The sequence below is a fragment of the Beta vulgaris genome, chromosome 6, assembly GCF_026745355.1.
Source record: "Beta vulgaris subsp. vulgaris cultivar EL10 chromosome 6, EL10.2, whole genome shotgun sequence".
Taxonomy (NCBI): Eukaryota; Viridiplantae; Streptophyta; class Magnoliopsida; order Caryophyllales; family Amaranthaceae; genus Beta; species Beta vulgaris.
In genome coordinates this window covers 6,632,057-6,657,612 of record NC_079207.1, presented here as the reverse complement: position 1 = coordinate 6,657,612, position 25,556 = coordinate 6,632,057, and the positions used below count along the sequence as shown (strand labels likewise).

The window sequence follows — 25,556 nt, the reverse complement described above, 5'->3', positions numbered from 1 at the left end:
GACCATCATAAACTAACTATTAAATTATATGAACTAACTATTAAATTATATGAAAATCAATCAATAATTACCATCATGAGAAACTAAATTATCATAGAAAATTATACCGTAAATTAGTTAACAGTATCACTACCTAATTTATACAAATTTACATCTCACAATTTCAACATTCACAAAAAAAATAAACAACAAACTAACTAAATGTATCAATCACTTATCGCACCTTACAAATTCAAAAATTCACACATATATGCAAATATTACAATTAATATCATCCAAATAAGATTTTAAATATAAAATTTAGGAATTAGAAAATAAATAATGTAAAAGAATTAAAATTTGAATTCTGTAAATAGTTTTACAATAAATCAATAATACCTGACGCGGTGACCGCCTGACCGGTGACGAGCAAGCTGCGGGGCGCGGGCTGGTCGGAGGAGGCTGCGGTGCCGGTGCGGCGGTGCCGGTGTGGTGAATATTGACTGGGCACTGTGGCAGTGGGCAGAAAATAAGAGTGTGAGGTAAAAAAAAAGCGTGAGAATTGGAAAGGAAGGAGAGAGAAATTGATAGTTTTTAAAATTAAATGATTGTTAATAATTCTAATTTAATTTAAAATCTGATAAGAATTGGGAGTTGGGAAATTGGGGACAACTATCATTAATTATTAATATATGTAAGTGGCCAAGTGGGCCAAAAAAAAACATTAGAAAAATCTTAATGTAGCCGTTTGACTATTGCTGTACTGCACTACCTACTACAGTTTCTTTTTTTTTTTTTTTTTTTTGATTTGCGGGGTCACGTGACCCCACGTGACCCATGCTAGCTCCGCCTCTGGGCCCAATACATCATAGGAGCCCCAAACAGAGACATAAAGAAAAGGGACATAGCAATAATCATATATTGAATGCTTGGAGCAGTGGTAAAAATCTCCTGTGTTGTAGACCTTTAGGTTGCGTGTTCGAACTCCTGTGTTGTGATTTTTCATCTGCATTTTTAGCTGAGTTCAACCTCTATTTTTTATCCTACTTCTAAATGTCTTCTCTATTTTGTTGGAAAAACCTCCTTTTCTTTTATATTTTATATAGTTTTTGTTTTTCATGGCCATTCTAATTTTCTCTCTCCAATTTATTTTTTGGAAACTTGGCTATTAATATTTTCCACCCTTCTAAACTTTTATTTTTCAAAGAATTAGGTCTATTGTCGTTTTTCAATCATTTCACCTTATTATTCTTTATTCATGTAATCATAACCATATGAAATGAAAATTCCATTCAAATAAAACCACAAGTCATCTACATTCTACACCTTTATTACAAGTTTATAGAAAACTGTAAATTTTGTATATGATTTTTTTCATTGTTTTCCAATTTTTTTTATTTAAGGGAAACCTCACCCCCAAAAAGCTCCTAGTGGGATTTAATCTCATGAGGTCAAACCTTTACCACTAGGCCAAACTTTGCTTGGTTCATTATTTTCCAATATGTAAAACATCTAAACTTCTTTGATTGTCTAATTATAAAATAAGGAGTATTAAAAAAAAGTTGCTTGATTATGAAAAAAAAGATGCAAATATCTCAAAGCTGTTAAATATGATTTTATAAATAGCACAGGGCCCTCAAATAGTTTAAGACGGCCCTGAACGTAAGCACTGTATTACGAGACAAAAGGAGTATTATACTTGTATCAGATCATTGGGTCATCTGGAGTACAACTCACCGTATCCTACAGAGAAAATTACAGAATTAAGCACACAATTTTATTTCTCCTGTAATCAGGTACATTGTGCCTGTCAAATACTATTGTAAGTGTAGGCAAAACTTCTAATTTTTTTTGAAACTCATAAATTTGACTTCTATCAGTGATATTTCAAGAAATCACAGTAATAGTATTCCCTGAAAACAGAAAATAGCTAGCAGACTTTGCTAGGCTTCCTTGCCATGACAAACTTCTTCCAAACATCAGTAATCTCCCTTTGTGTCTCAAGTGCACTTTTCTTAGGCACACACACAACTCCATTCTTCCCTATGCCATGATGTCCTAGACTTTTACTATTCTTGGATGGAAGGAAATCAAGCTCATTGAGCACCTTGGTGATGTCGAATACGAGGCGCTCAGCAAGAGTCCGGGAAAAGTCTTCCCGGACTACAACACGAAGCACTGTCACATGCTGTGCATCAGCTGGCATGGTGTAGGCTGGAACAATCCACCCAAATCTTCTTAGTAACTCCGAAACCTCGAATTCGTTATGGAGGGTATTGTCTTTAAGAGAAAAGGCTACTAGAGGAACACCAAAATCTTTAGAGACTATTGTGAATCTGCCTGTCTTTTCTAGGCCAGTTTTTAACACCATAGCATTTTCTTGGCAGTTCTCCATCACACTTCGATATCCCTCAAAGCCAAGGCGGATTAGCTGATAATATTGAGCTATGACTTGACTAGATCCTGCACACCAAATCATACTAGTTAGGTTCATAAAAGATAAAACTTGAAAGTAGAATAGTAATGTTTTGGGATTGTTACAACTTACAACCACACTAAGATTTCCACAACTAATAGTACGTGTGTCAAGGAATATGGGTGTCAAGTGAGAGATATGATAAACATCTAACCGGAAGATGCATCTATCAACATTGTATATAACTAAAAGTGGTCGTGTGTAAGCAAATAGTGTTTGTGCTGTTTTCCTCTTATTTTGCTACTTTAGCAACACAAACACATCTGATAAATTTGATATGATTGAAAATGGGCCTGGGCAACCCAGTACGGAGGAGGAGAGTTTGGTCTACATACAAGCCCAAAGGAGGTTCCATACTAAAACCAATTGACAATAGCATGAGTAGCTCCTCTAGATTATACTGTGGTACTTTCTCTCCTCTTTCTCCAATGTAGGACAACTCACATGTACACAACATACATGGGGTTCAACAACATAGATGGGGTTCAACAACATCCAATGCAAACATATTTTTATAATTAAATACGGAAAGTTACCTTTGGAAAAGTTGAGAGTGAAGGTAGGTTGGTCAGTTCCTAGGTAATTGATATGGAAAATGAGCTCTTCAGGCAAGTCTTCCTTGTTCCTCCAAATGACCCATCCAATGCCAGCATAAACAAGGCCATATTTATGGCCACTGACATTTATGCTCTTCACCAGGGGAAGCCTGAAGTCCCATTCTAGCTCTGGATAAAGGAAGGGTGCAATAAATCCTCCACTTGCTGCATCCACATGTATAGGAGTATCCCACCTGCAAACTTTAGGGTAAGTCCAAGCATACATTTTCTTGGTTGGTGTGCATGTGTGGTAAATTATTGGCTCATGCATCGGACCCTGTACGATTGGGCTTAACTCTTAAGGGCATGTACATTGTTGTATATTATTCCCTCCGTCTTTTATAAATCACTAAATCTTCCTGTTAGACTCATTTTTAGTAATTTTTTCTCATATATCTACTATCACATGGTATTGGGACTACTTGTCTCTTATATGTCTCTGGCTCTCTGCGTCTACGTCTTACCATTGCCTTAATATGTGTTTTTAGGTCATATGTAGTGATATAAGATATAGATGTAGTTTCTTTGAATTGTGTTTCAAAGTGGATATTAAATTTGGGATGGAAGAATAATTAGATATATCACATGGGCATGAAATTGAAATTCAATAGCTACATTATAAGAGTTATGTACCCAGTTTTCTTGCTCTTTTCAAGCAAAAGATCATTCAAAAGCTTGACATCTTCAAACTCTCCATTGAGGGTGGAACCAAGAATGGCGGCTACACATATTGTGTTCTCATCGACCATTTCAGCAGCCTTAACAGGGTCCATCACATAATATCCTTCCCTTAGCTTTACTTCCTTCAATTCCACTTCGAAGTACCTTGCAAATTTTTCCCAACACACCTACAAAGAAAAAAAAAAATAAAATTGAGATGCCAAGTTTAGAATATACTCCCTCTGTTTCAATATAGTTACAGCGTTTGCTTTGTGTGTCAAGATGCTTTTTTGAACATTAATATCTCTAATTGCGTATAAGTAAAAAATATATAAAAAAAGTTGATATTTGGAATACTCGTGCTCAAACGAATTTAATAAGATTCTACTTGACTCTTTTTTTTCTTATATATATTTTTTGATCCATATGAGCCACGAAGGCAATACAAAAGAAGGGAGGGGGGTTTCGAATGTTTGTCAAAGTTGGTTGATGAATAGTGACCAAATGACAAATGGTGTAACTATTTTGAAATAGAGGAAGTATATACTAGTAGTCTGTAGTTATGTCCTCATTCGTGTTGAACATTCTTGTATATGTTATATATATAGGCGGTATAGCTATATATCACAAGATATGTACTTCCTCCGCCTTTTAATAAGTTACATCATTTGACATTTGAGTATACTATTTATCAACCAACTTTAATTATATATTCTCTCACCGTTATGTAAAAAATATATTCAAGTAAAATCTTGTTATGTAAAAATATATTCAAGTGAAATCTTGTAAGATTCGTCTCAATGCGAGTATCTATAAATAGGAGGTTCAATATACCTGAACATTAGCGCCGGTGACAATGTTGGGCTTGTCATAGGGTAAGCCTTGAGCCTTGCGCTTGTTCTGCCACCTCCTCTTGAAGGCGAGCCCGGCTAGCATTATGGCCTCCGATGAGCCTACAGTTCCTACCCCGACAGCCGCCTCCGAGTCCTCAAGTGGAGCGTTGAATAGCCTTGCTATCATGTTCACACACCTATTCTGCTTGCATTATGTACAAAATTATTATGAGAGATTAGTTAACTTATCTAATAAATTCTGTCTCTTATTTTCCCATGGGTGTTTTTTTTTTTGTGAAGAAAAGAACTTCTCAAATGGTTTGAAGGTGACCAAGAAAATTAGGACGAAACTAGTTAGACTCATACCATGGGAAATCAATACCTCCAAAAGTCAACGTTCAAACGTGACCAACGATTTTGAACTTGAAATAGTGAAAATAAAACGAGTCTAGGGTGTATGTTATACTATTCCCTTCATTTCATAATACTCCTTACACTTTTTATTGTAGGAAGTTTCACATTACCTGCTACAGTTTCTTTTTGGGAATAAACTCTTTCTATCTCTCTCCTCTCACATATGGGTTACTGTCTACCTCTCTCTTCTTCAAAAATTGTCTAGGAGTTCGTGAATTTAGAAGTGTAGCGAGTAAAATGAAACGGAGGAAGTATAACTTATTGTGTAACATGCATAATGAAATAGACTTTAACAAGAATGACATGGACTATGCAGATAATGAGATAATGACATGAATCTCACGCCATCTATGTTTTTTTACAAAAGAAACGGTGGTTTGTGAGTTGTTAGACGTAAATTATGGTGCAACAGTTACACCCCAGAATTTACGAGATGGGATAAAAAATGATGACCTGAAGCTCGGTGGTGACAGGATACTCATCCATGTCAACATAGTTCTTGTTGATGGCAGCCATCATTAGTTTATCACACTCTGGCTCCATCCATGTTGTCACAAATGATGCTAAATTCAGCCGTGGATTCCCATCTAACATAAGTTCATCGTTTATTATTTGGTATGCCGCCTCCTTAGGTATCGAATTTTCCGATATCTTGAACCTGACACGACATGATCGAACACAAATTATAAGATATACATCCAACATAATTCATTTCGTTTATCCTACCATACAATTTATTTATTTTTGTTGTTAAACGCAACCAACTTAAATAACGATGTCAAATATAGTCTTACAATCCGAAACTAGAATCCTACCACACAATTATATATCTACTTCCTATACATTTAATAACTTTTATTTTCGGATATATTTTGAGCAAAACTCGAAATCAACTGAAAACATAAAAATACAACGTTCATACGTACTTTGGTAGTGGAGTTTGGAGATGGCGTGAAGCGAAGTTGGACTGAATATAAGCATCGGTACTAGAGACTGCTTCAATAAGTACCATGGTTAATTACTTAATTAGTTAGCTTATTGGGTTTAGCAACAAAAAAAGATGTAAGTATTCTTATTGTTGTGTTAGTTTGTTTAGTGAAAATGAGGAAGGTTAGGTATTTATACAAATTTGAGGGTTGGAACTTTGACAAAAATGATTGAAAATTGGGCTTGCAATTTTCCGCGTGCAAGAATACAAGTACCGAATAAAGTAAAAAAAAAAAACTCTAAAGCAAGCTTTCATTTTATTAGTATTTTAGGTAGGGTAGCAACTCCTAACACGATTAGGGAAGAGGTGGTAATTCAGTGGAGTATCACCCCGAAGTCTAGGATATTGCCCAGGGTTCGAATCCTCATTCCAACAATATATTGGACATTTAATTCTGGACTGTAATAGTAGCCTAGCAGGAGTTAGTCTTCAGACCAATTATCTTTACTAATCAAAAAAAAAAACATGATCTGATAAAACAACACGAACCCGACAAACTGAAATAAATACGAACCCGACACAAACACAAACACGAACGACATGAAGTCAACCCAATTAGTAAATTTAGGTAGAGGTTTAGATAATCAGCGTTTGAGGTTTTTTTTTTTCCGAAATATAAATCAAAAAAATTATTTGAACAGTATTTTTGCAAAAAAAAAAAAAAAAACTAACATATTTTGTAGCAGCTTGGAACTCCAACATTTTCCTAATATTTTGGGGAGATTCTTATCTAAAAATATGAAACACATCAATTATCAATTACTATTATATATAACAACAGACGTAGCTCAAAATCTTCAATTAAATTGATCATTGTTTCTCTCAGGTTTTTCTCTCTTTTATTTTCCTCTTCACTCGTAGTCTGGTTCAGTTGCATTGAAAGTATCAATTAAATATAGAGCTTTCTCCTAACTTTTTTTATATACTATGTGTTTCTTATGCTGCATATATGTTTAAATTTTGAGAAGTATTCACGCTGCTCATCAAGAATAAAATCTTATTCATCTTCTCTCCAATACGAAATATTTGTTTATCTTACAAAATGGTACTTGTTAGACTGAAGATAAGTAGATAACTATCTACTAGCTTAGTGTTGCATTGTATATATAACCGTGGTTAATGTTAATGAAATCTAGCTTTTCAATCGTCATAGTACCGACCTAAGGCATAAGCTTGAGGGGGGAATGTTACACATATAATATTCCCTAACAAATTTGCGGTAGATAATTTTGTATATATTCTACCATCAGGATACTTTAATGGTTGGCATTCATCTCTTTAAAATTGTATTGAAAGATGCTTTGAGTTCTCAACCAGAGTTGGAAGATACTTTACAAAATGCCACGATTTAGTATTGAGACACAAATTCAAATTATTGTGAATGCATTAGAATGAATTAATTGGATGATCCTCTTTTTCGAATATTAGAGCATTATCCTAATTTTATAACATCATTTGAGCTTCCTGATGTTCAGCCTATGGCCCAAGGTGAAATTGGAGTGGGAAGTTGTACAGTAATGAAAGTAATTCATGACCATATAGTCAATTGTTTATGGAAAGTGAGACGACTCAGATCGATAGCTGTTGAAAACTAATTTTATTTGTAAGCATTGGTTTTTTTAGGGGTGTAAGCATTGAATTTATTTATGAAGCTGATTAATAAAAAATGTTGTAATTAAGTTCGTAACTAATTTAATATATATGTCTAATATTGTATTCAATTCCAACCGCTAGTTTTGTCAAACACTTATTATTTAAACAATTGCTTTAAACGCTGACAGCTGACAGCTAACCGCTACTAGTTGACGGGCGTGTTGGGCACAAGCTTTTTAAGTAGCTTTTAGTGTCTTGACTAGGTCAAAATACTAATTAAGAAAAATAGTAGTGTTTGGCAAAGTAGTGGTGTAAGTAGCTTTTAGTGTTACACGTAGGGTTTTAGTATTGTTTGTGAAAAGCTACAATTTGTAGTTTTTGGGGTAGCTTTAGTGGTGCATAAATTATATATTAAAGTTTTGTTTGAGTTTTTAATTAATTATTTGTAAACAACTACTTTGACAGCTTCTTTTACCGAACATCAATATCTTATACCACTACTTGGACAACTAACAGTTAATAGCTACACACCAACCACTAACAGCTACGAGCACAACTAGCAGCTAAAAGCTACTAATATAGCTATTGTTGCCGAACAGGCCCTAATAACTACTACAATAGTTTCCCGCTATTACAACAGCTAGCAGCTACCACGACCGTTAATTTTGCTAAACACGACTGAAACCAAACACAAATACGACCAACTAACATTAACTGTCAATCCTAATTTTAGGGTTTTGCTTTTTGTACTAGACAAGAGAAGTGAAAGGAGAAGCTAACATATATCTTACATCATTACATGTGTCATAATGTCATACTCCATTCGTCCCAATTTAGTTGCTACATTTTGACCGTAGGCACTATTCACGTCATAACTTTGACTATCTTTTACTCCATATACATAAGAAAAAACATAGTCATGTTGGATCTTGTTTGATTCGTCCCAATTTGTATTTTCTAAATATATAAATTTTGTAATTTTTTCATATATGTAACTCAAGATATTGTTGTTTGAAGTTGCATCTCGTAAACTGTGATAAAGCAAATGTAGCAACTAAATTGGTACAACGGAAGTATGTCAGTATGTGTTTTCAGTTTTGACATGCTTCCACCTTGGCTAGACCCGTTAAAAACGGTATATTACTTTACTACTATAATGGACACGTAATATTACACCATTCACTGTAGAATATATTCCACTAATTACCAAATGGTATTATTTTTTTTGTGTTTCTTCCTTTTCAAGACGGTTTTATTTTCTTCTTTTACTTAAATTTTAGGTTTGAAATGATGGTATAGACTATATAGAATGAGCAAGTATGTCATAGATGGTATAAATAATAATAGATTGAGCAAGTATGTCAGAAATGATGGTAGCAGAAAGAGCATGCATATGGTATTATGAGGAATGCTTTATTATGCAACGAATTGCTAAGAAGTTCAATATAAATAGTAAGATTAGTCTATTAGCTAGCAAAAATGTTATTACTTTATGAAAGGTAATCTTCATCCCCTTGTTCTTCAATACTTATCAAATATATACGCAAATTATATTTACTGATCATTTTTTTGTACACGTTTTCTCAAATATACTATATATTAAGATAAACCTTTAGATTCTCATGTAGTTATGTGAACGGTTAAAACTAAAAAATCGACAACTAAATGGCCCCAAACTTTTAGCTTTTTTCTAGTTTCACCTCTTGTCCTTCTCAATCCTCTTTACAAATTACAACACTAACTCTAATTACCCGCTCCTCAAATATTAACACTAACGGATAGCTGAAAAATTCACCGGGAAACTAGATAAACGGATCGATAATTTTTTTTTATCAATGTTGCCGTATATGAAAAACTCGACGGAGAGTCGGAGACATAGAGTATACATTACCAAGCAAGGCTTGTCCTAATGGTGAAGGTTTGGCCCCATAACGTGCGTTAAAGTCATGGGATCAGATCCTATTAGGGGGTCCGGCCTTTGGGGTGAGGTTTTCCTTACATCCCTCTCCGTTTCAAAGAGTCTGACCTGCAAACCTAGTTAAGCCTGAGTGACGCGTCAATTTAATACAATCCTTCATCTTACCTACCTAAAAAAAATTATTGTATACGCAGCTGAGTCACACATATGGATAAATATGGAAAACGCTCAAGTTATGATGGAGGCATGTCAAAAACACATCCGAATGATGAAATGCCTGGTTTCAGATGATATTTAAAAAATAAGAATGATGAATAACAATAGTCCAACTATGAGAATAAGGTTATGTTATTTGTTGTACATGAATGAAGTTACTAGTAAATTAAACGTTGTTAGTATTTTAGTGATAATATCTCAATTAGGTTATAGTCATATACCATTATTTAAGCTTATGATGCATTATACATGAAACAAGTTGTTTAGTAAAAAGGTTGTCTTTACTTTAAATTCCAAATCTTGCATATATATTCCCTCCACACGAAGTTCTTATATATTAATTTATTATTATGACTCATAATTAAGCACATGATATATACAATTTAACATAAAGGTCTTTTATAATAATTCGAATATACTCAATCTTTTTAGACCCCTCACCCTGTCACTCATCCAACAAACGAAGCATCTATATATAAATAAGAAATTATTCATCTATCTCGTTCCAAGAGAAAGAATATCTATAAGCAGGGGCAGAGGTATGTTGGGTTTAGTGAGATCCATTGATCCTACTATTTAAATCTGAACAGTTGGTCTTGTAAGAGACGGTCTAATTTTAACTTAAAATTAAGCACATTCAAAGCCTAATATTACAAATAGAACATGCCAACTTTTTTAAATATAGTGACTAGTTTAATCTATTTATGGATCAGGTTAATCTGTTTCGTGACCGGTTTAATTAATCTATTGATTAATGACATTCTTTAATTTATTCAGAGACTAGTTTAATCCGTTTGGTAAAACTATCGAGTTATTTTTTTGAAATTATCTGTTGTAGTTCGATAATCAAGAAAAAAAAGGAAGGAGAAGAGAAGGGATGACTAGGATAGTGTTGGGTTAGAGTAAAATGGAATGGACTTATTAGAAAAATTAGTCTTGGATTTGTTTAATTTTATATTAAAACTAGACCGCCCATTCTAATAATTTGTGAAATCTGATTTTTCTTCCCCTTTTTATATAATTTGAGATCTTTGTGAATATTATAGTAAAATTGATTGTTTGGACCCTCTAAAAATTAGTAATTTTATTTTGACTCCACTTAATACATATCTTGAATCCGCCACTGCATACGAAGGTTATGTTCTCTCTATCCATTCTCACTTGTTTCAAGAATAAAAAATTAAGGGCTCGTTTGATATTACTGTGGTTTTTTGTTTTTGCGATTTTCAAATTTATTGGGAACATGATATTCTGAAAACTGACAACTAAAAAGTGAAAACCACTCCTTTTAGTTTACTGTTTTTGATTTTTAGTTTTTTTTTGAAAAAAAAACTGAAAAGTGAAAACAAAAAACGATAATAAACGGGCCTTAAGATACTTCAAGTGAATTTTTTTATTTTTTCGGGATTCAAGTGCGTTAATTTCAAGTGAATTATAATAAGTTAATTTTAAGATGGACCTCACACCCATGCATCCATGAGTTGGACATATATAGAATAGTTAATTTTAAGGGCTAATAAAAATCATTTGCAGTAAGTTCTAATAAGCTATTTACAATAAATCAATTCAAAGTAAATACATAAAGTTTAAATGAGTGAAAATTAGGTTAAAAAGCAACACACGCCCTAACAAAATAAAATTAAATGATCAATCATAGCTACTGATCTACTAGTCTACTGCGTATATCGGTATATAGAGGATATTTTAATCATGTTAACATATTTTGCTACATTATTATACAGAGGTCGGAAATTTGACATTCTCATCGAAAATAGTGTTTTGGGTATCTTTAACAAAATTTAAATTTAGGTAGGTATATCACCACAAAAAAAATTTAGTGAGGTATATCCCCACAAAATGCTCTATTACCTGGTATATCCCCGCAAAAAACTCTATTATTATATATTGATATTGTTAATTATTGCAGATAATGGTACTGGAGACATTCTCAAAGATAATGTTATTGTTTATCTTCCTCACGCAATAATTTTTTGGGCATATGTGGCTGTGAGAGTAAGTTATTGTCAAGAAGCAGAATTTTTGGAGAATATGTTACCACTGCAAACTTCCTTATGAAAGGAACGGATCCTGCATAAACATAATATACAACAGTTGAATCTGATTCGAGTACTTCATATATATATATATGTGTGTGTGTGTGGGTTGAAGAAACGAAGAACATATAGATCAGAACTGTTCTTAAAGTATCTGGTTCTATTGGATAACATCAGAATTAATCTAGTGATAACATCAAAATAGAAAGTCAAAAGCAGGAATAATGTTAATCACATTTCTCTTAGTGAATGGCCTAATGTGAGGTTGGGTTAATTTATGAGAGTTAGTCTGATGTAGACGAAATTTGAAGGTCGTTTTGGAAATCATTTCATAACTTTATCAATTAAATTACTTGGTATTTACAATTTTTGATATTTTTTTATTTGTAAATAACGCTACTAGAATCTTTATTGTATCAAAACGAGTTCTACAATCCACAAGGTATGCAAGCTAACAATAACTAGGGGGAGGGAAAATCCTAGTTAGTATGTTAGATCTTTCACCCACATATCTACTTTCCTTAGCTAGAGTATCCGCAACTTTGATTACTTTTGCACGCGGCCCGCAATGTTCAATTCTCACTTCTTGGAGATACTTCCATAGCCTTAGCTTTTGCATTCACATGCATAAAGCACTCATACACAATTTTTGATAATAATTGATCGATAGTAAGGTTGCTCAACTATAAGACATATGATGTAGATGGAGAAATATAATTAACGCGATTCAGACAATATATTATTTATTGTGTAAAGAGAATATGTGGACAACTATATCGATCTTTTAGCAAAATTCATGTCAAGTGTGTTAGCAAAAAAAACAATAGAACAAGGGTCACAAAGATTAACACAATAACGGTAAAATATTCGAGATGCATAATAACTTTTTCAAAAGAAGTATTTCGATCCTATACTTGAGCATGAGTTGTAGGAAATCTTCTCTCGAGATACAAAGAAGAAAGACAACAAAGTTCTTGCTCACTAAGAACAATGTCAATTAAAACAAATGTGATGAATGTAAGTTCTATTGACTATCAATCTAAGAATAATAGCAAACAATAATAGAATATCAAATAATAAAGCAGGAAAGAATACACCAGAAATTTTACGTGGAAACCCAAGAACTGGGAGGAAAACCACGAATCTGCACTAGGAATCGATGAATATTCAAGAAAGATTACAAACGCACTCAAGAACTCTCTCTACAGCTTTTTCTCTCTCAAATATGTGTTTAGAGATGATGCCCTACATCATAATCATAATTAGGGTTCCTATTTATACCCTCATTAAAAGATAAAGAAAAACCGGAAAAATGCATTACTCGGCTCGACATCCCGCGGGCGCGGGGTCATAGCCTGCGGGCGGACAGAAACGCTGAAGAAACTCGTCAGTTTCGTCAGTTCTTTGTAAAGCCGTCATAACTTTCTCGTTTCTCACCGGAATTGGACATATGACCTATCATTGGAAAGCTCTCGGAACAAGCTATCACCTCCACTTTGAATCACCTCAAAATCATTTATAGATTGAAAGATATGTCCATTCAAAGTTGCCTTATGTCCCAAATGACGTTTTCCTTCTACACAACCTCATCTCCACACCCATACACCTCCATGAGCTTCATATACTACCATATACCCAACAATCTCCCACTTGGAGATAGGTGTAAGTGAAGAAAACTTCATACCTTCATCATCCTCTCATTCATCTCAACTCCTACACACAACTCCCACTGCAAAAGCAATCTCTAGTCGTGTCCAAATCATGTCATATATCAAGCATCCCATGACAACATCTCCTCTACACCAAGGAAACTAACATTGAAGTTTGCACCAACTCCAATTCAAAGACATCAAAATCTACACCGACTTTGATTCTATAACTAAACTCCAAATCATTGCACCATCACTCCATGAACCTACACACCCTCCTACCCCGGAGGTCGGATCACCTTAGAGACAAGCACAACCAAATGAAGATCCCTTCCTCTACAACTAAAGAAGATAACACTTCCTCTCCAACCAAAGAAGCACATTGAAGTCTCATCAAACTTCAATAAAACCAATTACCACCTAAGCCAAAGAAGCTTCTCATTGTTCTAAAAGCAAACTCACATTGCTCCCACTCGAACAATACACCCTTTGTTCCACTTAGGATTTCCGGCACATCATGCTTGTGTGCCGTCCTTCACCTTGTTCGCTTACCGGTCAATTTGCCACCGGATACCGCTTCACCACGGTTCTCATCCCTTGCCCACTATCGATAGTTTTCCGACCAAACGACACTTACATGAAGTTCTCATCCCAATCTCGGACCCCTTTATGTGCTCCCCATGGTGTAAAGTGTTCCACTCCTTGTCCCACGAGCTATGATCATTGCTCCCTTGACAATCTTCAAGAACCACCATCAAACACAACCTTGTAACCCGATGTAGCAAGTTGGGCTACTAATATCAAGCTTTTCTTCAACCTTGGGATAAACTTGACATTCTTCAACTCCAACGAGCCACCATGAGTGAGTTTCACACTCACATCACCTTTCCCCATGACTTCCACTGCCTTGCCATCCGCAAGGTAGACCTTTTCAAGTTTTCCGGATTTGAAATTCCGAAACAACTCCTGCATGGTGAGGAATGATGAGAAGAACCCGAATCCAAGACCCATGATCCCGAGCACCCAACCAACTCTTCCTGATCATCCATGCTTACCATCAAAGCATCGAATCGTACTCAGAAATCAAGTTAGTTGATGCTTCTTCTTCATCATCACTTTCTTGAACCTTCTTCTTCCCTTTCCCATTCCTTTCTTAGGACAATCTCTCTTTAAATGTCCTTCATTACCACACCCCAGCAAGTAACACTAGCCTGCCTTTTGACTTACTCCGGTCCCCCTTTGACTCCGATTTTCCCTGAAAGTTCCTCCCTTTTCCCCTCCCTCTACCTTCTGCACTGTATGCTCCAGATGATTCTCCACTCTCCTTCCTTCGAATGCTCTCACTCAAAATCAGATCACGGACAACATCATAAACCAATTTCTCTTTACCAGAGGAATTACTAACAGCAGTTACAACAGTTTCCCAAGCAGTAGGTAAAGAGGACAACAAAATTAGGGCTTTCACTTCATCCTCAAAGGCAATATTAACCGAAGATAACTGACTTATTAATTCATTAATATGTTCAGCAGCAGAACTACCATTATTCATCTCTAAACCAAACAAACGGCGCATCAGATATACCTTATTCATTGCAGAGGGCTTTTCATACATATCTGACAGTGCTTTGATCAATCCAGCCGTTGTTTTGATATCCTTGACATTGAACCACAGTCCGAGCCAATGTCAAACGCACCACCGCTAGTGCCTGTCTGTCCAGTACTTTCCACTTAGCCTCCTCCATCTCAGCAGGCTTTTCAGACAAAGGTTGATACAGATTTTTCTGATATAAGATGTCCTCTATTTGCATCTTCCAATATCCAAAATCTGTCCCATCAAACTTCTCAATTCTAATCTTTGAATCCTCCATTGTTAATTATTCTAGATCTAGACAATAATCAAACCTAGCTCTTGATACCACTTGTAAGTTCTATTGACTATCAATCTAAGAATAATAGCAAACAATAATAGAATATCAAATAATAAAGCAGGAAAGAACACACCAGAAATTTTACGTGGAAACAAGAACTGGGAGAAAAACCACGAATCTGCACTAGGAATCGATGAATATTCAAGAAAGATTACAAAAGCACTCAAGAACTCTCTCTACAGCTTTTTCTCTCTCAAATATGTGTTTGAGATGATGCCCTACATCATAATCATAATTAGGGTTCCTATTTATACCCTCATTAAAAGATAAAGAAAAACCGGAAAAAAGCATTACTCGGCTCAACATCCCGCGGGAGCGGGGTCATAGCCCGCAGGCGGACAGAAACGCTGAAGAAACTCGTCAGTTTCGTCAGTTCTTCGTAAAACCGTCATAACTTTCTCGTTTCTCACCGGAATTGGACATATGACCTATTATTGGAAAGCTCTCGGAACAAGCTATCACCTCCACTTTGAATCACCTCAAAATCATTTATAGATTGAAAGATATGTCCATTCAAAGTTAGTCTTATGTCCCAAATGACGTTTTCCTTCTATGCAACCTCATCTCCAGACCCATACACCTCCATGAGCTTCATATACTACCATATACCCAACAATGAAGACATTGCGATGATGAATTTTCTTTTGTGTTTTTATTGAGAGAGTTTTTTTAACCATCCATAAATATGAGAGTAGTCTCATATACTTCTCAATACTAATTGAAAGTCATGAAGTATTGGAGGTTGGTCGTCACGTGTCATCTAAATGTATATGCTGATATGAGGACATATCATTACACGCAATGACCTGTTTCGTCCGGGACAACAACTTACATGCATTAATTAAGTTGTTAAGCATATGTTATCCAAAACCGACTCTTAAGAAGTGTGATCCGTTGGATCGCACAAGGCTTACATTTAGAAGGGCCTTACAAAATTATAAATAACCAGTCTAAACTTTTACTTAATTATTGCACTCTTATAGCTTAGCTAGTAAACCTTATAAGTAATATATATAATAGGCTAGTGGTTAAAGTTCGATACCCATCATTTGCACATAGAAGGGAGATATCTAATGCAAGCGATGCCTTAATAGGATGTGGACATAAGATGAAAGTGGATATCAGTATATCACAAACTATAAAGCGTAACAATAATGTGAGACCGATGAAAAAGAAAAGCATAAAAACTAATATAGGACAGACAAGATACAAATGGTGTAAAAAGTAACTCTTATCTACCACCCAACGTCTATATTATGCAAAACCCTAATAGTATTTCATAATGTATCTTATTCACTAGTGGCCCACATTACATACTTCATTTTGCTTATCGCGGGCAAAATAGACCCGTATCCGTGGACCCGATCTGAGACAATGTCTATCCTAAAATAACGACCTGAAAATTCGAAATCCAAAATAACCCGGTCGGAAGTAGAATAAATTCGAATATGACTCGAATCCGAACCGACCTGACTCAGAAGTGACCTAACATGAATTGTCCCAATAATTATGACCCGACCCAACCCGACCCGAAAAGTTGTCATATTAGTTACTTTTGAAATAAATTTAAGGGAAAAGTTGTCATCAACTACGTACTATATATGGTTTGCCATTGTCCATTAATTATTTAACTTACTCTCATTAGTCTTAGAGCATCTCCAATAATGGCAAGCAATAACCCTATGTTGCTTGTCATGCCACATCATCTTTTCAAGCTACAATAAATTTAAGCTACATACTAGTCCAATGACAAGCAACAATTAGTTCTAGCTTGAATGTGACCCACTTTGCCAACTGAGCTCTTATTCTTGTATATCATTGGTAATTTAACAAATGGGTCCCACCACTTTTAAAGCAAGCTATATAGCTTGTTTGAGCAACATTGCTCACCCAAGCTATATTGCTTGTTTTATTCCAATGGTTGGGCTACTGCCTACTAGCTAGAAACTTTTATGAATTGCAAGCAAGTCCTATTTTGCAACCATTGGAGATGCTCTAAATATGTGTTTTATTTATTAGCGAAATTGAAAGCCGACCTTACCCGACCTAATTTGACTCAAAATCTCATGGACTTGAAGTGGATCCGTACCACCCAACCTGTAATTTGAACATAAATTTGACCCGATTATGACCCAACTCGTATGACCCATTTGCCGCCTCTAAATTTTTTGCTTATCAACCTCGAAAGTGGATTTTGTGCTACTACGTAGCTTACTCATTTAAGCCCATAACATGGAACCCAACTAATCTCTAAAATACATTACGCATAGAATAGCCCAACATCAATCAAACTTGAAGTTCCCCCTCTTCATGACGTGAACAACCCGTTTCTTATCATTAATGGCATGCTCCCCTCTTCCTATAATCCATTCCCATTTTCTCGAAACTCCCAAAAATCATCACTTTTTTAATCTAATTTAGTAAAGTAACAATCTTTTTATTCTTCTACATCTGATAAAATCATAATCTTCTAAATAATTGATCTGTGCAAATATTACTGGATCGGAGTTTTTCAAAAAAAAAAAGATGGGTTGGAGAAAATGGGGAGTAGGAATTGTAGCAATAGGAGCAATAATAGGAGGTAAAGAAATAAGCAAGAAATATGAGTGGGAAAAAGATGCATTAATGGAGGTTTTTAAGAATTTATCAGATCAATTAGGAATATGGGCAATTCCAGCTTATGTGGGTGTTCATACTATTACATTGGCTCTTTGTTTACCTTCTGCTGTTTTCTTTGAAGCTGGAGCTGCTCTTTTATTTGGGTTTCTTCCTGCTGTTCTTTGTGTTTTCTCTGCTAAGATTCTTGCTGCTTCTCTCTCATTTTGGATTGGCAGGTATTTTTTCTTTTTGTTGTTTCAACATTTCGAATTTCTCAAATTTGTAGTTTTTAATTTCATTTTTCTGGGTTTTTTTAATGTTTGTTTATGGTGGAGAATTTCAATATTTGTTGGTAATTATGTTACATTGGTGGAATTACTGTTGGAAATGTTTTTTTTTTCTTTGTTTGATGAGGTGTGTTGGTATGTTGTTATGTTATGTTATGTTGTCATCTTTACTTGGTACTCCCTCGGTTTTTTTTTAAATGTATATGCTTTGTACTTTTGCGCTATTCACACAAATGCCATGTTGGTGATTTTTGGTGATTTATATGTGAGGAGAAACATAGTGGAGTGGGATCTGTTTAGATTTATCTTTGTCGATAATTCTAAAATATGAACTTTTTATAATTTTTACTAAGATATTAATTGTCAAAGTTGTACATCGACAATCATGAAAGTCAAATGGGGAAGATTAAAAGAACATAGAGGAAGTGTTAAGTTTTGTGTAGGAATTGAGGCATTTTAGTGATTTGGGTGCATGTAGGATGTTAGTACTAGAGAATGGAGTACAATTTATGAGGGTTTGTGTTTATTAGGAAGTGTTATAATGGTTCAGTTGGCTGCGAGAAGGGAAAATCTACCGAAGGGAACCCAAATGAGCTACTTGGCTATTATGGGAGAAGGATAACCTGTTAGGAAGCTGTACCTTTTCTGCTTAACCAAACAGCTTGAGGAACTTTTATTTCCTACAAAGTACAATTTTCTTTGTATTTTCAATGTAACCAAATGGCCACTTAGTTGTTTGATGAATCAGAGGCTCAAATCTGTGGAACTGCAACTGTGTGCCATGGAGATGAGTTCTTTCCGCACAATTCGTGCCACTTTGCTTGAATGGTTTAGGCCTGTTTTATCACCAAGTACTTTAAGAGTTAAGACATTTGTTGTATAAATAGTGGAGTGGCTAGTTAGCGTTCAAAGCCATCAGTTCATCGGGTTGGTCAGTGTCATAACAAATTTCTAAAGGGTGTTTTTAATAGAGGTTTATGATCAGGAGATCAATTACAACGGACTGAGAGATTTGGCTGTTCCATATTGACTATTCCGTACAAGTTGCTAGTTGTAACTCAGATACCATGAGAGATACATATCAAAGGGAGGATGAGACGATATCCTGTTATGTTTGGTAGTTTCTACCCTAGTAAATTAAGAATGGGGGAGGATTGGATCCTTTTAGGAATACATGTTTTGTGCATTTGAAGACAATATGCTCTTAGATTTTCTCTCTCTCTTATTATATCCTTTGAGTTTCCCCTTTATTGATTCTTTCATCATTGATGTTCAGATCATTTCCTTCTGTAGTTTCTATGTGCTTAACATCAAAATCTGGAGATTTTGGTTGGTTTGTATACAGGTCAGTGATTGGGTTGAAGATAGAGCTGATTTCTTTAGTAGAAAACCGGATTGTCATGTCACCCTCCTTTCTAATTGGGTGTGAGATGCTTTTACCTGCTTTCTTTTTTAAAAAAATTATGGGAAGTTCGGAAGTGTGAAGTGCCCTAATTTTAAGAAAGAACTACTTTTTGTTATCATGTAAATGTTGAGTATGTTTGGAGCTGTCTCTGTGGCTATGTACAAAGAGGAACTCAATTGAGTCCCCTGCTCAGAACATTAATGACCTGTTGATTTTCCTATGCTTTCCTGTTTTTTATCATCTACCCCCCTCCATGTATATGCGTAAATGTTACTAGAATTATTGCATTATTATTGTTGCTAATAAAGAGTATAAATTGTACACACTATGAATTGCTGTTGAGGGCCTTGAGGCTAATAGGTATTTTGCATTATTTGATCTGTTGATATTTATAGGCTCATCTTCATGTATTCGAGTTCGGCAACGCAGTGGGTCCAGGGTAACAAGCATTTTCATGTGCTCTTAAAAGGCGTGGAACAAGATGGTTGGAAATTCGTTCTTCTTGCCCGGTTTTCTCCTGTCCCTTCTTATGTCATTAATTATGCCCTGGCTGCCACTAAGGTCAGATTTTTTGTGGATTTTCTGCTTCCTACCATGATTGGTTGCTTGCCGATGATTATACAAAATACTTCTATTGGAAGTCTCGCTGGTGCTGCTGTTGCTTCAGCATCTGGTTCTCATAAATCTCAGATTTGGTCATACATTTTCCCACTTATTGGGATCGTTTCCAGCATTCTTATCTCTTTCAGGATCCGAACCTACTCTAAAAATATTTCTGTTGAATCTTCTAAAGTTGAAAATTTTAAGAATCCTAAAAATACTACTGACTCATCTCAACTATTAAACAGTGACAAGGACAAGAATGTGAAGAAAAGGCGATGATGTCTTTTCTTATTTCCATGTATTTTTGGATCTTTTTACATTCGACGGACTACAGATTTGCTGAACTCTACTCTTTTGATAGAGAATCTATATTCAGAAATATAAATTATTTTTTTACATTACATTATTGATTTATGACTAATCAAGTTTAACCTGGAACTTTGAAGTTAACAGACACCCTTAGTCTTCCCGCCAGTCACTCTTACTTCCTTATGAATTACGTGGTCTTTATCTTTCTTCCAGTGGACCGACGTTTCTGGTATGTGCAAAGATCCTGCATCAGCATCTTTATCACTTTCACTTGGTTTGACTTCCACTGTGAAGGTTATCCTTGGAACAGTATCTGGTAGTTCAGTTAGTGCCTGCTTTATGTGTGAGAGTAGCTTGTCAACCATTTGCCTACCAAAATCTTCTCGGACCACTACTCGAAGGATTGTGATATGCTCGATGTTGGCAGGCATTGTGTATGCTGGTACAATCCAACCATAGTGCCTCAGGGCTTTTGACAGGTCATATGCCAGGCTTTTATTCTCATCTCTGAAGGCAAAGGCCACTAGAGGTATCCCTTGCTCTTTTGAGACAATGTCGAATCGCCCCATCTTCTCCAATCCTTTTCGAAGTGTTCTTGCATTTTCTATGCAGTTCTCGATGACATGTTTGTACCCCTATTAAACAGAAGAGTCAGAATATTGTTTGTAGTAGCGAGCATCTTCATACCTGTGTGCTGTCTATGGGGGGAGAACCTATATGCTCGTGTTACAACTGTCAAACAGGTCAGTCATGTGGATTTCAGGTTGTTTTGTTTTGGTTTCTGGCATTAAAAATACATCCAAGATCACAGCATCTTAGGCATATCAGACTATGGATTGTTCTAGTCCGTTTATAATTTGGGTTCTGTCATAAAATCACGTCCCAAACACGTTTTTTGGATGGTTGTCATCCTGTTGTCGAGTCAGATCATAATTATACTAGTATTGAAAATCCTGCTGCTGATTGTGGTAAATATTGCGTCTTTAAAGTTTAATTCCATCTAATGGGTCAATTACCATTACCGGTTATGCTAAAAATATATACAGTATAAATCTTTCTAAAAGATCTTAGCTATATTTTTAATTTACTATTTATTAAATATGATTTATGCGTCAGATTCGAGTTTTTTCAGTCAATAGGCTGGTTCGAGTTTCTCTTTGCGACTTTAGAGCGATTATTGGGGCAAATGGAACTGTGGCAGCTTCTGCTACTTCCAGGCTAGAAGTGGAACGAAGAGTATAGGAAACATACCTCAAATCCCAGCCTTAGAAACTGATAATATTGTGCAACTATTTGACTTGCACCTGCATATCAATAAGTCATGTAAGGAAATTTGCGCAGAGCTCTCCCATTCTCTCCTCCTCTCTCCCTGAAAGTAAATGGTATAGTACTATTAGGTTTGTGCATTACCTTTGGAGAAGTTTAGGGTAAAAGTAGGTTGATCAGCACCAAGGTAGTTAATGTGGAAGACAAGCTCCTCGGGGAGATCTTGTTTGCTCCTCCATATGACCCATCCGACTCCGGCATAAACCAATCCGTACTTATGTCCGCTGACATTTATACTCTTCACTAATGGTAACCTAAAATCCCATTTAAGTTCAGGGTATACAAATGGAGCCACAAATCCTCCACTTGCTGCATCTACGTGTATGGGAGTGTTCCACCTGCATTTCCAAAGATGATTGGCATAAAAGATTAAGGGATAAGGGTCCATAGATGATTAGTGAAAAAGTCTGCACGTTAAGTTTTTAGAAGAATAAGCTCCACTAGGTTCACATAAGTTTAGATAATTGAGGCTACCGAAGTTCAGTTCACAACTGAAATAAGTTGTCAGGTTCAAATAAGTGATTTCTGAACGAAAAGAATGTTAATATACATAACAAACTGTAGAAGAGATGGTTCAAACGTTGGACCTCTGAACTCGAAATTTTTGTCTTAATTAGAAATTTACCCTGTTTTCTTGTTTTTGCCAGCGAGAAGATCGTTCAAGAGCTTGACATCTTCAAACTCGCCATTGAGGGTGGAGCCTAGAATGGCAGCCACACATATGGTATTCTCATCTACCATTTCTACAGCTTTGACAGGGTCCATCACATAGCACCTTTCACTGAGCTTCACCTCTTTCAGCTCCACATCAAAGTACCTTGCGAATTTTTCCCAGCATACCTACGAAACAGCGAGGAAGATATGTTGGGAGTTAGTTAATCGCGATTCTTCAATGGTTTCAAATGGAGCAAGACTAGGAAGATTTTTACTTGAACATTTGCACCAGTTACAATATTAGGTCTGTCAAAAGGCTTTCCTTCAGCCTTTCTCTTGTTTTGCCATTTCTTCTTGAAAGCTAATCCAGCTAACATTATCGCTTCTGATGATCCCACTGTTGCCACTCCTACTGCTACTCCATGTTTGCCTTTTGATGATGGTGCATGAAACATTTTTCCTATCATATTCACACACCTATTCTGGAGATTTGACGAAGCAAAAATTTTCATTATCGATATACGATTGACAAAATAAAGTACGATGAACTCCAAGATCTTAAGTACGTCTCCTATAATAGGTATATAGGAGTATGCGTGTTGATGAGTCGAGACAACTTACAAGCTACTTGGGATCAGCTTGGTTTGAATCTCGATTAACAAATAGCTAGTCTATAGCCATGTATCGAAAAAAGAGCGTAAATATAAAAAGACAAGAAGTATACCTGAAGCTCAGTGGTGACAGGATACTCATCCATGTCAACATAGTTCTTGTTGATGGCTTCAGACATGAGCTTATCACATTCAGGTTCCATCCAAGTTGTCACAAAGGATGCCAAATTCAGCCTTGGGTTTCCGTCCAGCATCAGCTCATCGTGTATTATTTGGTAGGCCACATCTTTTGGAATTGACTTCTTAGGCATCTTATACCTTCAAACAACCAATTACCACACTTCAGCATTCACATACTCACAGTCTCACAACATCAGTTAGGGCTTGTTGGGCTTCTGGGTGAGTAGCCCTGTGTGATGGCAGTCCAGAGGAAATTCATCTTACCACGGGTTCCGAAAGGGGGTCCGAAAAACCCGAAAGGTTCGTATGTATGGTTAGAGTAGATTGAGTGACATAAGTATAAATAAAACGTGACGTTTATTTGCAGATCTCATAGACAACTGTTAATAAGATAACATCAAATATTCTCTTCTAACATGAACGAATCAAAGAATTTTCACGAAACTTGAACCAGCATGACGAGCCAACCTCTACACTGAATAACTCATATATATGATATACCCCTAACAAGTGTAACCGTTTTTACACGCAAATCAATACCTCACACCATGTATTATAAATTTCCCCCTGTTAGTAGGCAAAGGTGCCCACTAACTATTATCGTTTTATCATCCCTCGTGACACTACCGGTTGAATACTACACGTAGATTTGGGCCATGCATGAGCCCCTCTTTCGGTAACTGAAATAAGCTCTACATGGAAAGACTTATATTCCCCTCTACAGGTTGAGGGCTATGATCAGCTTTAAATTCTAGTAACCATCTTAAAATCTTCCGAACTCCGAGTGCAATTCTTTTTCCTCCCCCATTCCTACCTTATACAACGTAGATTTGGGCCATGCATGATCCCCTCTTTCGGAAAATAAAATTAGCTCTTTCATGAAAAACTAATGGATTCATAACCAAGTTTTAGAGTTGGCAACTTGGCATGGGTCGGACACAACCCAACACCAAATTCGAGACACGATGGTGAAATTATATTATACTACTTCTGTTTTTTTTAGTTGACCCATTTCCTTTGGACACACATGCCAATGCACTATTCTCTAATTATCAATAAGCAAAGATTACAAAAAGTTGATATTATGAAAATATACATTGAGACGAATCTAACAAGATCCCACATGACTATATTTTTCCTTGAATACAAATCACAAAAAATAGTCAAAATCACATATGTAAATAGTATTAAAAGTCAAAACAGGTCATTTAAAGATATCGGAGGAAGTATGACTTTTCATTATCCGGAAATTAACATTACTACCAAAAAAATTCACATAAGGAAAAAGAAAAATAAACAATTAAGGGACATATCTTGCCTTGGAAGAGGTTCATGAGCATATCTTGAAGCAAACACTGAGCTAATAACATGGGCTTCTGTCTCCTCTGGTGTTTGGATGTGTGATAGAACCATTTTATCTTCACCTTTTTTTGCTCTTTTTTCTTCTTAACAAACCTTTTTTTGTATCCTTTGATTTCACAGCATTCAACAAAAACTACAATTGATTATGCCTAATTGTGATTTGGCCTATGATTCAACAGTTATTATGGACAGAATATATACTTATGTGAAAGTAAATGAAAATATAAAGCCTAAGAGAATCAGGTTCCTTTATGTTGCTTCTATTTGCTACATTCCTTTTACTTGTTCCTCTTTGGTATACCTTGCAATGAACAACTACTACTAATATTTCTAATCTCTAATCATTTGGATTGTCTTAGAGTTGTAAGTTTCTATTGGTATAATTACATGAATAATCCCTGATTATCATTGTTTGAAAGTAAGCATTGTGCCACGTTAGGATGTCATAATTAAGCTATCCATTGAAGCAAGGTATTAATTTTCTTGAAAGTGTCTCCTAAATCTCCTAGTCACCTAGGGTTCATGTTGTTGGAGTTTATAAAGATTTTTTAAAGAAACTCAAGAGTTTGCATCAAAAGAATGTGAAGAGTCTCTTGTCCCACATTGAAAGAATAATAGGGAGTGTAAAGGTTTATAACCATTACACTTCCTTTACCCTTTGAGTTGTGTAGCAAAGAGATTTTTAATGGGTATGTGGTGAGTAAAGTTACCACATGCGTGTCCGGATTGGGTCAAGGCCATGGGCCTTGGGCCTTGGGGAATTAACTTAACTAAAGTTTTGGGTCAACATTCTGTCAGATTTATGACCGTTTTTCCCCTTAATGTGACCGTTTTGTACCCACGTTTTCAGTCTTCTTCTGGTTTTCTTCTCTCTATAAATACCGAGGTTTATTGTTTGATTACACACAGAAAAACAC

General features: G+C 35.6%; 3 protein-coding genes across 3 annotated transcripts; 1 reads left to right on the top strand and 2 right to left on the bottom strand.

Moving 5' to 3' along the window:
• Window positions 1-1,653: 1,653 nt before the first annotated feature.
• On the bottom strand, window positions 1,654-6,060 carry LOC104895293 (glutamate decarboxylase 4). Its single transcript, XM_010681758.4, has 6 exons — window positions 5,885-6,060; window positions 5,412-5,616; window positions 4,546-4,746; window positions 3,685-3,899; window positions 2,992-3,245; window positions 1,654-2,442 (listed from the first exon to the last, which is right to left on the bottom strand). Exons 1-6 carry the CDS (start codon window positions 5,968-5,970, stop codon window positions 1,910-1,912), a joined length of 1,494 nt encoding a protein of 497 aa, XP_010680060.2. The 5' UTR covers window positions 5,971-6,060; the 3' UTR covers window positions 1,654-1,909.
• An 11,533-nt stretch (window positions 6,061-17,593) lies between these two features.
• LOC104895290 (hypothetical protein) lies at window positions 17,594-20,598 on the top strand. Its single transcript, XM_010681755.4, has 2 exons — window positions 17,594-18,138; window positions 19,990-20,598. Exons 1-2 carry the CDS (start codon window positions 17,831-17,833, stop codon window positions 20,474-20,476), a joined length of 795 nt encoding a protein of 264 aa, XP_010680057.2. The 5' UTR covers window positions 17,594-17,830; the 3' UTR covers window positions 20,477-20,598.
• Window positions 20,458-24,827, bottom strand: LOC104895292 (glutamate decarboxylase). The gene is made up of 7 exons (XM_010681757.4): window positions 24,596-24,827; window positions 23,211-23,415; window positions 22,762-22,968; window positions 22,458-22,672; window positions 21,917-22,170; window positions 21,758-21,810; window positions 20,458-21,141 (listed from the first exon to the last, which is right to left on the bottom strand). Exons 1-7 carry the CDS (start codon window positions 24,688-24,690, stop codon window positions 20,644-20,646), a joined length of 1,527 nt encoding a protein of 508 aa, XP_010680059.2. The 5' UTR covers window positions 24,691-24,827; the 3' UTR covers window positions 20,458-20,643.
• Between the last annotated feature and the right edge of the window lie 729 nt (window positions 24,828-25,556).

Bases quoted from the DNA above. Each gene is read 5' to 3' on its own strand.
- LOC104895293 (XM_010681758.4), bottom strand. From the start codon at position 5,970: ATGGTACTTATTGAAGCAGTCTCTAGTACCGATGCTTATATTCAGTCC. The intron at 5,617-5,884 runs GTACGTATGAAC...ATGTCGTGTCAG, and splicing joins CTCCAAACTCCACTACCAAA to GTTCAAGATATCGGAAAATT. The intron at 2,443-2,991 runs GTAACTTTCCGT...TTTGGTGTGCAG, and splicing joins CACTCTCAACTTTTCCAAAG to GATCTAGTCAAGTCATAGCT.
- LOC104895290 (XM_010681755.4), top strand. From the start codon at position 17,831: ATGGGTTGGAGAAAATGGGGAGTAGGAATTGTAGCAATAGGAGCAATA. The intron at 18,139-19,989 runs GTATTTTTTCTT...TGATATTTATAG, and splicing joins CTCTCATTTTGGATTGGCAG to GCTCATCTTCATGTATTCGA.
- LOC104895292 (XM_010681757.4), bottom strand. From the start codon at position 24,690: ATGGTTCTATCACACATCCAAACACCAGAGGAGACAGAAGCCCATGTT. The intron at 22,969-23,210 runs GTATACTTCTTG...TCAAATCTCCAG, and splicing joins CTGTCACCACTGAGCTTCAG to AATAGGTGTGTGAATATGAT. The intron at 21,811-21,916 runs GTAATGCACAAA...ATTGATATGCAG, and splicing joins TACCCTAAACTTCTCCAAAG to GTGCAAGTCAAATAGTTGCA.